The following is a 16,413-nucleotide window of genomic DNA, read 5'->3' as shown; positions in this document are numbered from 1 at the left end:
GCACATAATATTTGCACTTTCTTGCAAGCTGCAGTTGTATAAAAGTAAAGCCAAAGCAAAGGACAACAAAGGTGAAACATTTTTTCTTTAAGAAACAGGTAGGTTATGTGATGAGAATCAGGAGAGAAACACTGCAGATAGCAGACTGGATTTCATTTCAAAGTGTACATCCACTTCAGCTGATGCATTTATTCCTTTATGTTTCTTCTGCCAGAGAGAATTGAATTATGGAGGTGTTTTGAAATGTTTTGTTATTGCCATCTGAGAGCAATATATATATACATGCTTCCACTCACCAAGAACATGTTTACTTTTCCTGTACCACAGATCTTTACTCTCTCACTCACACACACACACACACATCTACATTTTGATGTGGTCAGCTCAAACCTCAGCTCAGTCCTCAAGGCATTGGTGTGCCAGGATCGCTCACCTGTGCAGCAGATTCATATTATTGAGTCAAACAGGTACAGAGTAGCATGCTGGGAATGCTGGAGTCAAATCTGTTCCTGTATACTACATGAGTGAAAACAACTGTACAAAAAGTCTACAGACAACAGATTAGAAGGAAACCCTGTCAGTTATGACAGAATATTTAATATTTTGTTCAATATTTGTGCATTTATAAGATGCATAGATGCAGTTTTGGCAATCAAACCCATGACCTTGGCAACACTTTGTTAGCTGAGCTACATGAATTGTTAATTGTTAATAGCTGTGTTTTTCTTTATCATGGCCATGCATCCATTCAGTAGAATTTTTTATATATATATATATATATATATATATATATATATATATATATATATATATATATATATATATTAAGAGGACTCATGTGTTATGCATGTGTGATGAGATGATAGAAGGAAAATCACAGCTCAGAAAGTACTGCAGCTGGTCTCATTCAAGGTTCACCACAGCTGGAGCCGGGACACTGCAATCAGTGCTCAAGAACCGAAAGAAACACAACTGCTTTCAACTAACAATTTCCAGAGGTGTCAAAAGTATTCACATTCATTACTCAGGTAGAAGTATAGATACTAGGGTTTAAAAAGACTTTTGTAGAAGTTGAAGTATCAATTCAAGCTTTTTACTCAAGTAAAAGTGTAAAAGTAGTGGTTTCAAAACTACTTAAAGTATAGTAATATACTACTTAAAGTAAAAGTAATATAAGGAAAAAAATGCCATTAAGGACTAAAGCTTAGGCCGCGCCACAGGGGCCTTTAGTGCACTACCCCACCTCCTCAAAAAAACATTTTTCCGAAGACCATAACGACTATAATGTTATATTAAAATGTTAATGTTTAAAAATTTGGGATGCACTAGGTTACCCGTTTCAGCCGCATATATGCCCATTGAAAATGAATGCATTTTAGTACAATGCAAATACATTAAAGAACCATTATGTACTACTGAGCATTAACGTGTTTCATGGAGCAGAAGATATGATGACTAGTTGCCTATAAGTATTGTAATGGTGCAAAAAATCAAACTTCAGAGGGGTATTATCAATAACCTTTATTGGAATGTAAATGTACATCCAAGCTTAGCTGCAGGAATCTGTAAAAGCAACGGACAAGAAAATTGGTGTACCCAGGGCAGGCTTAGTAACAATTACCCTTGTATGGTTGTCTATATACAATAAACATTAGTGCTGTCAAAATGAATGATTAATCCAAGTGATTAATCAAAAAATAAAAAATAAAAATAACTCATAATCCTGATTGATACCTTCCTGGTATATACTATGCTCAATTCTATAGCATAGCATTCTACGACCCCAACACTGGCTATGTCCTTGCTGGAGTGTGACGTGATTTGTGTCATGTGCAGGTGCGATGGATTGCGTACAAACCAATAGGGTGTCGGAATGGTATGTGTTTATACTTCTCATCCAACCACAATCAAATATCCGGATGGCGCGATTTATCTGGATAGTTTTTTTTTGTTGTTTTTTTTTTATTGACAATGACAAGCCAGAATGAAAACAAGCCGAAATGAAATGGAGTAACGGGGATATTTTTTAAAATGTAAGGAGTAGAAAGTACAAATAATTGTGTGAAAATGTAAGGAGTAGAAGTAAAAAGTCGGCTGAAAAATAATTACTCCAGTAAAGTATAGATACCCAAAATTTCTACTTAAGTAAGGTAACAAAGTATTTGTACTTCGTTACTTGACACCTTTGACCATTTCACAATATATTGCCATATATTGGTCATGATTTATCACTCTTGTGACAACTTGTGACCTCTTAAAAGCTACATAGTCCTATTCATTTTAGTTTGCTGACAACATAAATTGACTAAGAGAGACTGTTTAGTTGAGTTGGTCAGTAATAATGTTGGACTACACTGTAAAAACTAAAGGAGCCTCAAATATCCTGTCGGATACTCAAGGAACTTAAAAATGTAATTTAAGTGCCTCAAAGCTCTTTCTCCTATAGTAGGGTTACTGGAGGAGCATTGACAATATTTGAGGTTCTTGCTGGAACTTATGGGATCCTTTAAGCACTTTGTATTTAGTTTAGAGGTTCTGGAGTCACCTTTTCATTACCACGAGACCTCGAAGTGCTTTGGGGGAAAATAGAGGAACCTGAATGCGATAGAAGGGTTATTGGAAGATCTTTTAACATTTAAGTGGTTCCTGGAAGATCTCTTATGTTAAAGCCAGCATCTGGAGGAACCCAGTGGTTCAGTGAGGCCAGAATGATATTATTATTATCCTATTATTACTTAAGTTTGATTCAGTATACATACACAGGTGAAAAATACGTATAGGCTACTATTAAAAATGTACTTGAGTGTGTTTTTAGTAGGCCTTCAATACAAATATAACCTACTTTAATGCATTTTAATACATTTAACAGTAGCCTACGTCTTTTTCACCTGGGTAGCTTACATTTATTTATATAGGCCTATTTTATTGATTAATTTAAACCTTAAACAACAACACTAAATAATAATAATATTAATAAAAAAATCATTAATTATTATTGAATAAATAATAGTAATAAAATAATATTTTTTACTTCTTCATAAATTATTATTTGAAGAAGAAGAACCATGAGGATAAAGGTTTTATTCAGTCACGAAACTGCTGCTATTCCTCTGCTGTCGTCACTTCAGTGATGCTCGCGCTGCTCGCGCGCAACAAAGCTCAGCTGATCTACGTCATCGAGTTTGAAAGTAACGGCTCTCCTCATCAGCGCCTGCCGCATCTTCCGCCGTTTGTTCGGCTCTCCGTTACAAGGTTTGTAAACTCGCCAACGAAATATAAATACTCACTATATATTCAAACACACACATATATAAACTAAATGTATTATACATTACTACGTTTTCAATTGTTTATTGCTATGGTTTATTGAACAGTATCTGGTATGAAGGTTTTAGCCGCGATGCAAACTACGTTGATCTAATGAACAAATTGAAATTATTGACTTATTGTCTTAGATTGATTTAAAGTTAGTCATTCAATTCAACATATTCTGCACAAATGTGTCTTCAAATTGCTGATATAACTTACAGCCTAACTAATTTAGCTGATTCCTGCTGTCGTCATTGGCGTTTGTTATGAATAACAAAAGCAGGTTAATATAGTTTGGTCTGTTTTTGTTTAGCCTAACTTTACTTACTACAGGTGCCCTCATTCTCTCAGATATCATTTTGAATCCATTTAGTGGTCAATAAATACTATGTTGTGAATAATCAGCTTTGTTATTTTGTTTCCCCAGAACAACCAGTAACTTACAATGTTTCAGTGGCAACATTGAATTACAGTAAGTACCTGCACCACATGCAAGTACTTTATTACTATGAACTCTGTGTGCAATTGTATTGTTTGACTGTGTACTTGTGTTTTTTAATCAGTTATTCTCTGAAAATCGTCTTCCCTCATGCTCTCAAATCTCATTCATGTTACATTCATGTAATAACACTGGTTTGGAGCCAATAATGCTATGCATTTTTTATAGGCTATAGTACCTTAATCATATGCATTTGAATATAAGACATTTGAACCCTGAATTATAACTTTGGTCTTTTTCGACAAAAAAAGGAAAAAGCTATTAAATGGCTTCATAAGACTTACAACACAACCCATAACACATGAGTTGTGAATTCATTGATTATTTTTAGGATCTTTTCTGGGACATTTTTGGAGCTTAACCATTTTTATATAAATTGTTGCATTGAATTGAACTAGACAAGTGTACATAAGAATGGTTTCATGAATGATTTACACAATTTTTTTCTGCTTGTGTTTCATGCAGTGAAATTGAATGGTGTCAGGGGTTGCATTATGCCTGAGATCTGCTTTTGGGTTCCACAGACAGAAAGTCAAACAGGTTTGGAACGTCACAAGGCTGAGGAAATTATTTAAATTTCACAACAATCACTTTAATAACCTTACTAACAGTAAATTTTGTATTTTGCAGGGATCTCGGTAAGCTGAAATACAAGTTTGAAGAAGAATAAAAATCCTCCTGTAGACCTGAAAATCATTGAAGTGCCTGGACCATCCACCAGAAAAGAGGAAAAACAAACGGAAAATGAAGCTGATGCACCTTTTCACTTTTCTAACTCGTTAAGTACCTCACATGTCCCTTGTGAAGATTTTATAATTGATTGCATTTTATGTTGCAGTGAGTAAAGGTGCGTCACATTTGTGAATTTCATGAAATTACACAGGCAAAAAGGTCCATTGACCATTGTCAGCAGTGTAGCAATGTAATGTATGAAGCACCACACAAAATTGCTGATCGTGTGGATTCTTATTGAAATGACTGAATTCACCAGTGAACACTCACAGAACAACAGATCATTTTACTGCACCTTAACTCTGTTCAAATGGAAAATGTTTTCTGCTTGTTGTGACATAAGGAATACTGTTTCCGGGTCAAAGCCTCTACTCTACTTCCTTTATCTTGTTTCTAGATATTGAGAATATACTCAACCATTTATGGGAACTGTTGATTCAAGTCACATTTAAGCTTTTCAAAAGCCATAGTGTACATTACAGTCTCCAGTCTCACGGCATCCCAGACTTCAACATTTTATGATTCAAAATAGCAGAATAACTAACCATCTGAGATTTCGGAATAGAGATAAAGGTTAGGATCATAATTTTCAGGAATATTACAGAACAATGAGTGCATATTAGCACTGTTTGTTGTTTGTTTTTGGCATCTGAGAGAGCTTTTGGACTTGGAAACAGTTGCGTCAGACTTAAGCGAACTGAAACACGTTTTAAAATTAAGTGAAGATGGACATTTTTAATTAGTCAATTTTAATTTTTTACATTGATTTATTACATGGAACATGTGTTTTCTATGCATTTTGTTGAGATGTCTTTTCTTGTGTAGCCTATTGTATACACATGGTTGATTATCCATGTTACTTATGTATTATACAATTTGTTTTGTGTGTATTCATTGATATTAATCTATTACTAGCTTTTTTTCCCCAAGTGCATTGAAGTGTATGTATTAAAATGGATCTAAAATATGTAATAAACAATTCTTATTTTGTATTTGGTTCAGTTTGTTTATTATAATAGAAGTTTATGGTAACCGTAGTAACAACATGAAATTAATTTAATACAAATAATAAAAAAAAAAAAAAAAATTTGGTTCCTGGAGGCACCCACAGTGGTTCCACACAGTGCTTCATATAAGAGTTCTTCAGGAAACCTGTGTGGTTCCTCAGAGAACCGGCCCTTTTTAAAGGGTGCCTAGAGGATCTACAGACGGTTCCGCCGGTGTGGCGAAGTGAAGAACCCCAAAAGGTTCCTCCAGGCACCTTTAATTTTTACAGTGTAGATTAATACTGTTAATATTAACAAGCCCTTATTAACATATATATTCATATAAATACATATATATATATATATATATATATATATATATATACAGTATATATATACAGTATATTAACAAAGAGTGTTATTGATCAATTCTACACATTTTTAATAGGTGATGAAATACAAATGACATAAAAGAAATAACAGCTGTACTGTTTTTTTGTGTCTTTTTACATTACATGAATTCCCTTTATCATATACACACCAAGCTGATTTGCTGAAATTGGTTCGTCTGCATTCCATCTGAGAAAATTTTAACTGTTAATGGAGTGGGATGCATTTTACACTTTCCGTAATGTAATCTACCAAGAGCAAATAAAAAATAACAGTTTACAGCACAGCTTCAAAACACTTCTCGCTGTAGTGAAGGAGTAAATTGTCTGTCAAATAATAGAATAATTTGTTAATATTAACACATTAAAATGGTCTGGTACACTAGCAGTTATTAAGTTTTGATTGTTTTTTCTTAAGTGATGCTGTTTCTGATTTCATTTTTGTTTGTTAACATGCTGCTTAATGAAGCTACTGTACATAAAAAACACAATTGTATTATTCAAAAGCTGCTGTGGAACCATGTGTAAACCTGCTTTTTCTAGCCTAGTTTGCCTCACTTTTTTATTTCATTTGTCATTAAAGTTGGATCATGTGCTACTGTATGTTCTCTATGTGATTGCTGTAGAAGATGTCAGTACAAAAAAGGCATAAAGGTTCTTTGAAGGTTGAGATGAAGAAAGAAGGGATCAAAAGGGATCTTCTTCCTGAAATCAAGAGTTTCAGTTGAGTAAGCCAGGGAGACTCACTTTTCCTGGAACATGATTGCAATCATGGATACTCTTGTTGATCTGATCTATCAGATCAGATCAACAAGTAGAAGAATCCAGAGCAATTCAGTAGAAGAATCCAGATCAATATTTTCAAGTTAAAAAAAAATAAATAAAAAAAACCCCAAGACACTCTTCATTGTTTTGAAGCGTCCATGCAAGAGGCATTCTAGCCCCTAGCTGTTTTTTTAATATTTTCCAGCATCCGATATGCACTTAGAAATGTAGCTTGAGCAGGAAAATTACTTTTTTTTTTTTTTGCTGTCTGTGTCTGACATAGAAATACACTCCCACTATCTTGTTCTGTGTAGAATACACATATATTGAACTCAGTCAGGATGTTTGATAAGGAACATTTTTGATCAGTCTCCTGCAATGTGGTCTTATCGTCTCATTACTGCCTGCAGTTAGTCCAATATATTCCCTAACCATGAAAGCCAGACTGTACCTCTGGAGGTGTTCCTATCTTCACTGTGTCCACTGTCAAGATTCACACCAAGATATCCAACAATCGCTATTCCATTTCTTTGACAGGTTGTGACTGCATTGCATTTCTACCCACAGGACTGCATTTATGTACCATGTGGAATTCTGTACCATGTACTGTCACTGTAACATAAAGTTATAGTTCACCCCAAAATTGAAAATTCTCAAAAAATTAAAATGATTTACTCATCCTAATTTTGTTCTAAACCTGTACTACATTCTTTTTTTCTGTGGAACAAAAAATAATGTATTCTGAGATCTTTCTTTCTTTCTTTTCTTTTTTTTCTTTATTTTTCTCGTCCATACATTGAAAGTCAATGGTAACCTAAACTTTTTGAATGAGTTAGCAGCATTCTTAAAAATATTATATTTTCCACAGATATAAATGCATGCAGGGCAGTTAAATACTGGCAGAATCGTTCCAAACCCATAAGACTTTTGTTTATCTTCAGAACAGAAATGAAGACATTTTTGATGTACTCTGAGAGTTTTCTGTCCCTCCATTGACAGCTACCCAACTACCACTTTCAAGCCCCAGAAAAGTAAAGACATCTTTAAAGTAATTAATCTGACTGTAGTGGTTTACCTTAATTTTATGAAGAGATGTGAGTGCTTTGTGCAAACAAATCTTTTTTTCTTTTTTTTTTTCTTTTTTACATTTCTTTTTTATTTACAAAATATTAATTTCCAACACGTTCATGTAACAACGTCTGCTCTCATGTCAACATAACACACAGGCCTCTTTTTGCTCTCGAAAACGCACGTTGGAGATTCATATTTTGTAAATAAAGTGGTAAATTATGTTATTTTTTCGCAAACAAAGCACTCACGTTTCTTCATAAAATTGAGGTTAAACCACTGGCGTCACATAGATTACTTTTATGATGTCTTTACAACCTTTCTGGGCCTTGAAAGTGTTAGTTGCGTAGATTGTCAGTGGAGGGACAGAAAGCTCTCAGATTTCATCAAAAAGATCTTCATTTGTATTCTGAAGAGGAACGGGAGTCTTACAGGTTTGGAACGACGTGAGAGTGAGTAATTAATGACTGAATTTTCATTTTTGGGTGAACTACTTTGTAACTACTACTTTGTAATGTAAATCGTTTCCATCAACCCCATTTTGTGCCAAAAAATTGTGACTGACAGACACCCTCATCAAGTGCAGTGTGGTTTACACTGCATTAATTAGACACTTAAAATATGCACTAATTACTTTTGAGTTTATTTTAATTAATTAATTATTAGGACTATTATGTCTGCACATATGTGAGATTCGAACTTTTGACAGCTTTTTTCCCATAGATTTAAAACATTAAAAGTAAAGTTTGCTTTTTAGATGGTTACAGGAAGCAGGCATTCTAATTTATGAGAAGTGCACAGAATGTGTTCTGAAAAGTTGAAATAAAGCACATAGCAATGTTTCTTTGAATGTTTGAAAGTAAAACATTTTTTTAAAGAGTGTCCTTGGTTCTCTTTGCGTCATGCTTGAGCTTCTAATTTTGGTATGCAGACAAAAAGGATAGCTGTTTATTTCCATCTTAGTAATTTTTTTACATTCTTTTGTCTTTTTGTTTTCTGCAGGCAGTGGAAACAAATCTAGCATCCAAAGATAGTCACTGGGTGTACGCCAATGAGGTAAGAACATAACTCATTCATATCTATTTTTTAAAAGAGACATCAACCTCAAAGCTGTTTGCAATCAGATTCAGAAAACAGCCCAAATTCAGTCTGCTGTCGTCATATCCAATTTCAACTTCCAGTGTTTGATATATGGCACATCTCTCATTCAGTATGTAATATGCTGTCACCATGCTAGAGCAAAGCTGACAGTGGATTATTGCACTGGCACAACTCAGAGCCACAGTTTTGCTCTCCTTATTCGTCTCTCTCCCTCACTCTGTTGACTGAGAGTTGGATGGAAGTAAGACCTCATTAGAGTCTGGCCCTATAAGCCAATAAGAGCTGAGCGCGAAGAGTCTGGCCCAATAAGAGCGGAGTGCAGTGGATGGCATGAAAACTCTGATTCTGTTTGATGTGTTGACACCAACATCAACATTCTACATAATAAAATGAAAAAGAATCAGACAGTGTCTTTATACAGAGTGAGTGAGAGAGAGAGAAAGAAAACTTTGCTTTTAGTTTGGTTCTCTGGGAGTATCTGACAATATGACAGTCATACTTGAGGGTTTTTTTTTTTACAGCACACTACAAGCTTATCCAAAAGCACTGTCTATCTCTCTGTATCCCTCTACACTACTGACCAAACAAAAATGTGATTTCAAAAGCATTCACATGGAGTAGGAGTCATCTCTTTCCAGAAGAACATGGATGTGGGTATTTGATTTCATTCTGACACATTTCATAAAATGGCAGTTGTTGTATTTTAGGGTTGTTCACCCAAAACACCCTCTTCAATACATTGAAAGTGGATGGGGGCTAAGAGCTGTTAAGCACCAAAAAGGACAAAATGCACCATACAAGCATAGTAAAATTAGGACTAGGATGATATGTTTCTAGTCTTCTGAACCCATATGATTCCTCGGTGTACGAAAGTCATAATTCATAGCTTTGAAAATCATGTGCTCAGCATTCACTTACATCATACATACAGGTTTGGAACAACATGAGAGTGACCAAATGATGTTTAATTTTTGGTGAACTTTTCCTATGAAGAAAAGTCACCAAGGAACATGGCTTGTGAAATGTATAGCTTAAATAAGATAGCCTGTAATTCAGGGGTTTTCCCACATTCCTTTTCAGGCCATGTAGTGCATCTCTCTCTCTCTCTCTCTCTCTCTCTCTCTCTCTCTCTCTCTCTCTCTCTCTCTCTCTCTCTCTCTCTCTCTCTCTCTCTCTCTCTCTCTCTCTCTCTCTCTCTCTCTCTCTCTCTCTCTCTCTCTCTCTCTCTCTCTCTGTACTGTATATGTCCTTGAATCAGACTGACTAAACTTTATGAGACATTAAATCATAGGAGCTGCCCACTTAACGGGGCAGTGTCACGCTCCACTTCAATCTGTGAAAGCATGCACAAGATATTGTTATTTTTAGATTTATATTTGTTTTTTAAAGTAAATTTTCTCACTATGAGTGCACTTCTCTGTTAATTCTTCTAGACCTCACTGATAACAGTAATACTTTTACCACCAAGTTACAGTACAGTATGCACACTTAGATTGTAACTAGAAAGGAAATGTAAATGTACGTAAATCATTTACCACTCTTTTAGTGTACCTGGGTTTTTTTTTTTTTTTTTTTTTTTAAATATGCATCTTCAATCCTATTTTCAGCTTGTTTCAATAAACAAATTAAAGCACAGTCACATTAAACCTAGAAATGATAAACTAAAGCAATTCATGATTCATTACCTTAAGGGTTGAACTAGAGAGGTTTAGATGTTCACTGAGTCACATCGCTGTGATGCTTCTGTTTTGTCTCTTATCCCGAATTGAAGTAATTTAAGTAATTTGCTTGTGCCTCAACACAAAGCAGAAATGAAGGTCAACACAACAACTATGAGCACAAATGAAGCCTCTACGGTTGTCGTTCATCAAGGTCATGACTCATGGTGGATCATCTGGTGTAAGTTCATTCATTTTAACCTGGATTTGGTTTATCAGTGTTTGAAAGTCAAGTTTCATACAAATGATGCCAAATAATTTGTTTTTTTAATGGAAATAATTTAAATGAAATATTGAGGGGGGAAATATTAACTCTGTTTTCCCTGTGATGTCATTGTGACATCGTTTCATTAAGCCAAGCTCAGGCACAGATAAGCTATATTCAGGGGATCTGACCTTTATTAGATGTCAGAACGTTCTCTTACCGTCACAAACGCTTGAAGTTTAATTAAATTACATATTTCATGCTGCATGTTCAGGGATTCAAACATCTGTGGTGATTTAATTACAGACAGTGACATCAGAAGACCTGACTCTTCTGATGTCACCTTGATCAGTAAAAAGTTTTATTGTCACGAATAAAGGAATAATTAATACCTACACTTGGGACTAGATCATTTATATTTTACGCCACTTTTGAACGATACAACAATTTTTAATGAGAACAAGTTAGAGACATTCTCATAAGGAAAATAAATACATAGGACTAAATAATGTTCAGCGTCATAGCAAAGTTTTTTTTTTTTTTTTTATCAATCAACATTTATTTCTTTAGCACATTTAAAAACAACACAAGTTGACCAAAGAGCTTTACACTCTCAAAAATACACAATTGACAATTTCACACATCACTATTCAGACTCCAAACGCCTGAGGGCAATTGTAAGCAACAGAGTAGAGATGCGTTTTCAACAAAGATTTAAAACATTCAAACGAGTCACAAGATCTAATGTGCAGGTGTGGCGCTGCCAGTAAGCACAATCTCCTTTAGTTTTCAACCGTGATTTAGGAACATTAAGGAGGAAACTCTGCGATGATCTTAGGGGTCAAGCAGCACAGTGATGTTGTAACAGACTTAAAATATACTCTAGAGCAATACCATGTAAACCTTTAAAAACCATTAACAAAATCTTGTATTGCACTCTAAAATCAACAGGAAGCCAGTGCAGAGAAGCCAGCACGGGAGAGATACTAGAACATTTCCCCGTGCCAGTCAGAAGTCTGGCCGCAGCATTTTCCACCAACTGCAACCGAGAAAGCAAGACAGTTCCAGATATAAAGAATTGCAACAATCCAGGCTGGATTAAATAAAAGCATGAATCACAGTCTCCATATCTTTAAAAGTCAAGAAGTTCTACAATTTAGCAATGCCCCTCAGTTGGAAAAAACTACATTTAACCACGCCATTGATTTGTTTATCAAATTTCAGCTCCGAGTCAAAAATCACCCCAAGGTTCCTTGCTTGAGTGTTGACATTGGTGGCTAAAGGGCCAAGGTGAAGTGCAAGCTTTTTGGCTAACTTCAAAGATCACCACTTCAGACTCATTTAGCTGCAGAAAACTAGTTGCCATCCACACCTTTATTTCATCCAGGCAATCAATCAGATATGTAAGTTTGGAGTCATCATCACATTTCAGAGGTAGATACAGCTGGGTGTCATCTGCGTAACAGTGAAGCACCACATTGTTTTTTTGACAGATTAATCCCAGTAGGAGCATATATAAGGAAAACCAGACAGGGCCAAGACATTAACCTTGATGAACCCCTGACCTGATGACAGGATGAGAGGATGAATTAGTGGTCCCTAGTTCCACAGCAAAGGTTCTTCCATGTAAATAGGATGAGAACCACATTGAACATCATAACAGATAACATAACAGATCGTAACAGATCGATAACATAACAGATCGCTTTCTAGCCCTAGATAGCCAAAGACTGTCACACAGCCACAGCCTAACACACATGGTGGGTCTCGAGAGAAGAAATGTGCTTAAAATCAACACAGACAATTAATGTTCCCTCTAATTTTTATCTTGCTGAACAAAACCTCTCTCAAAAAGTCATGCAGAACAGTTTGATTCTACTGTATGGTCCTATAATAATATGAAAGCAAATTGACCATTTTTTTTTATTTTAAAATATCCATTATTTCAAGCCTATATTCTTTAAAAAAAAAAAGATAAATTTTTTTCACGTCTCTGCGTTTACATTGTCTCTACTATTGAGCTCTTTTGTACCGCAATCATCAAAGTATTCCAACAGCAACTGATCATTTTGTTTCTGTGAAACCTGTAAATTGCATTCACCGATTCTAACTCAATAGAAACAATAACTTTGTAGCGGTTGACTCAAACACTGCAATTATTTCTTAATCACTAAAATACAATTAAATAGCTTTCCTAAGACATTTTGCTTCTGCCTTCTGCATACATATATTTATGAAATATAGCTATTTATTTTTTCTGCCTTGGTGTGACATCAGATATGCAAGGCCGTGAGAACGTTGCGGAGAAAACTTCAGATCTTTCACTAATTTATAGACTTTAAAACTGGAGAACATTTATTATACCTCAGGTACTGTATAGCTGATATTCAAGAAATAGTTCTGTTTCAGTTTGTAGCTTATAGTGTATTGCAGATCTTTAGAAGTGTTTTGACTTAGCGTATTCTCAGAGGGACCAATCCGTCATTCCTGTCATTATTTTTCCTTCATATGTTGTACTTTATATTCCTGAAAGTAGTTAAGAGAATAGGATTAATTCTTAACTCCCTGAGGCTTTAGCTATTCCAGTGTAATTTTATGAATTGCACTCAAAGACTATATGAACTAAACTATAAGTTTTAAGGTCTTTATTTTCTTCCTTTTATTTCTTGGTAAGTCAGAGGCACTTTTGACTTTGATTGATATGTTTTGATGCTAATACATTATGAAATATGTATCGTGAAAAGTGAGTGAGTTGAATATTAAGCGTAGCGTCAGTTCTGCCAGGCCACGTTAGTCAAGCTCACATTAGCTGTCACTCAGTTGATCCAAGTCTACCTATAGGAATACGACACCTATCACTGTATACATATATAAGCTCCTTCAGTATTATCAGCAGCTATTGCGTTTCTCAGGAGATAATTACCCTCCTCCATCCCCAGCTCCTCCTCTCGTGCACTCAGTATTTGGCATTCTGATTCCCCTTGAATCAGAATAAATTCTCGAATTATGTTGTACTTTAAAATCTTGAATCAATGATATCTGCAAGACATTTATGTTGGTTCTGTTCTGTTTACCCTAAGGGGGGTAAACTCTCCCTGCTCTTATCCATGCTAGGCTGCATGGATGCACAGGGAGTTCTTGCCCAGAACAGAGCCATACCGCCAATCCTAACTGCTAATTGTCAATCGTATTTGACGATAGTGGTCCTGACAGAAACCCAGTTCTGCTACTCTGACCAGCAAGAGATTGATGCATGTGTCAAAAAATTGTCAAGCATTTATTTCAGCATGTCCTTGTTCTTTACTTTGGCTGTATTTTCATCCCTTATTTCAGCAGACATATATTTATGAAATTAAACTGATATTTTATGTATTGCTTTCTGATATATATTTAAAGGGACCATCAAAATAATAAAAAAAAATAAAGCAGTCTAAGTTTTTAGGCACTTGTAGGTCAGCTAAAAACCAGCTTGGTTTAAACTTCTTTTTTCAGCAGGGATGTTTTATGCTTTTGGACCAAAGCAATGTTCTCTGTTTGCTGGGACAGTCCTCAGTGCAGCCAGGGGTTTAATATGTATGTTTGGTGGCTTTTTTTTTTTTTTTTTTTGCCAGTAGATTTTAATATGCCTGTCTTCACACTACACCATTGTAAAACTGTGTGTGTGTCTGTCTCTCTCTCTCTATCTGAGTGTAGGAGGTTAGTGACACAGAGATCATGGAGCTTGTCCACAGCGCTCTGGGCCGGATGACAGTGATCCGACAGATCTTCCCCCTGTGGAGGGACTCCAACATCCGCTGCATGAGGAACAATCACCGGATCTCCTCGTTGCTTTGCGACCCACAGGAAGGGTACCTGCAATCTCTAGAGGTGCGTATCTTTTCAAGAGTGCAGTGAATTCATATTTATTCATCAGAAAGAGGTCTATAGGTCAAGGTCAAATTAGGTCATCTTCAATGTAGTCTCAGCCACAGATAGCGTATTTTTGTAGTATAATCTATTTCAGATAAATCCGCAACCTAAACAGGACATAAAAACAAAACAAATACCGCAGCTGGCCTCTTCAGACAGTCTCTTTTTATAAGAGTTGACCAGAAGTTCTGGCTCCAAGGCTATCCTCAGCAAAGCTTCTTTCTTTTTTTTCATTGAGCTGCTGAAAGCAGCATGATTTACAAGAAATTTCAAATCTGTGGCCTTTTCCAAAAGGTTATATTGTATTCATAGTGCATTTAAGATACTTGGCAGCTGCTTTCTTCCAGAAAAGGAGTTCAGTGCATTGATTTACTCCAGTAGCTCAAGTCTGAATTTATCTATAATTGTCTTTTCATTACAGCTTTGCATTTGTAGTTTAGAAGTATCTGTAATGCTGCATAATGACGGCAGTAACTGTCATGTTTGTTTTCTTAGTTGTATCCTTTAATTTATCTAGAATCTTAATTCAAAACAAGGTTATGCATGACTGATCCATATTAGCCGCCTGTGACCTGATGATTTTACCCGTTAACAAATATCATCTTGTTAAGTCACAGACGGTACGCTGTAATTGTGAAAACATTCCCCTCCCATTTACGCAACATTAAAACACTGTATCTGTTTCTGGCTTAAACAGTATGAAAACATTGTTTGGGTCTTAGAATCCATTTTCCCTCTTTTAGAGCAGATGGCAAATCCATGTGTCTGTTCTCTGGGGCTCAGTGTCTCAATAATTCATGAAGAAAGAGGGTTACATACAAGCTAATGCCGAAGCAGCACCACAAAAGGACAAATAAGTCCTTTACAGAAAAGAGGAGGAGATATGCAAGATGTTAGGAGCCGCTGGGATGCCTCTCGCCCCTCGATTGGTGCTAACGATACAGTGCAGGTTGAAAAGAGTAAGAGATTGAATCTTTGCTGTGGCAGAATGGCTGTTTTAATTAACTCGAGAGGTTGCAGTCAGCATTGTGATTCCCTCGGGCCACGGGTCTCCATGCGCCATGCTGACAGTTCACGCAACGCTGAATAAAAGCTCTGTGGGTGCCATGCTTTTATCCATCTAATTGATGTCTTAATTTGAACTTCATTCATTCAGATTTAAAGCTGGAGTCCTTGAAATTGTTACATTCTCAAAATGTTTACATCTAGATGTTTAACACATTGACTGGCTGCATTCGATCATATAGTGTCCTTTGTTTTGTTATGGATGGTTGGGTTTTTTGCATTGGCAGTGCATAGATGGTTGGAGAAGGAGTTGACAATAGGCAGCAAAGGTGACAAGATATTAGGACAAAACACTAATGATTTCTACAAGTAAATACATAGTATTTATAGTGTGGGGATTAAATTTAGAGTTGGGATGCCATTCCAATTCAAACTGGTAAAAACAATTTAAGGAAAATAAATGATTTATATCTTGTTTCAACTCAAATGCCTCAAATAAGCGTATACACATAAATGTAGCATGTTCTTGTTCTGTGGTTACACAATTCCCCAGGCTTCACCAAACTAGCTTTCCTTCTGCAATTTCCACTTCTGAATATGTTGCCTTTCCACCTTATTTTTTAACGTAAGATAAGACAAGGTAATTTGTAAATTTATGTCTGGCTTCTGGTGTCATCTGCTTCTAGTTATTTTTAGCCGTACAAAACAGCTTGTTATGCTGCTTGAT

The 16,413-nt window shown here is 35.7% G+C and overlaps 1 protein-coding gene across 1 annotated transcript in view; it reads left to right on the top strand.

Moving 5' to 3' along the window:
• Window positions 1-16,413, top strand: part of grid1a (glutamate receptor, ionotropic, delta 1a) — a 124,177-nt gene that overhangs the window by 56,079 nt on the left and 51,685 nt on the right. The window contains exons 3-4 of the mRNA XM_081347778.1: window positions 8,751-8,804; window positions 14,466-14,639. Coding sequence (XP_081203904.1) covers window positions 8,751-8,804; window positions 14,466-14,639 — 228 coding nt within the window. The remainder of the gene's footprint in view (window positions 1-8,750; window positions 8,805-14,465; window positions 14,640-16,413) is intronic.

Source organism: Scardinius erythrophthalmus, assembly GCF_964197995.2.
Source record: "Scardinius erythrophthalmus genome assembly, chromosome: 19".
Lineage (NCBI taxonomy): Eukaryota > Metazoa > Chordata > Actinopteri > Cypriniformes > Leuciscidae > Scardinius > Scardinius erythrophthalmus.
This window is presented reverse-complemented; position numbering and strand designations above follow the sequence as displayed.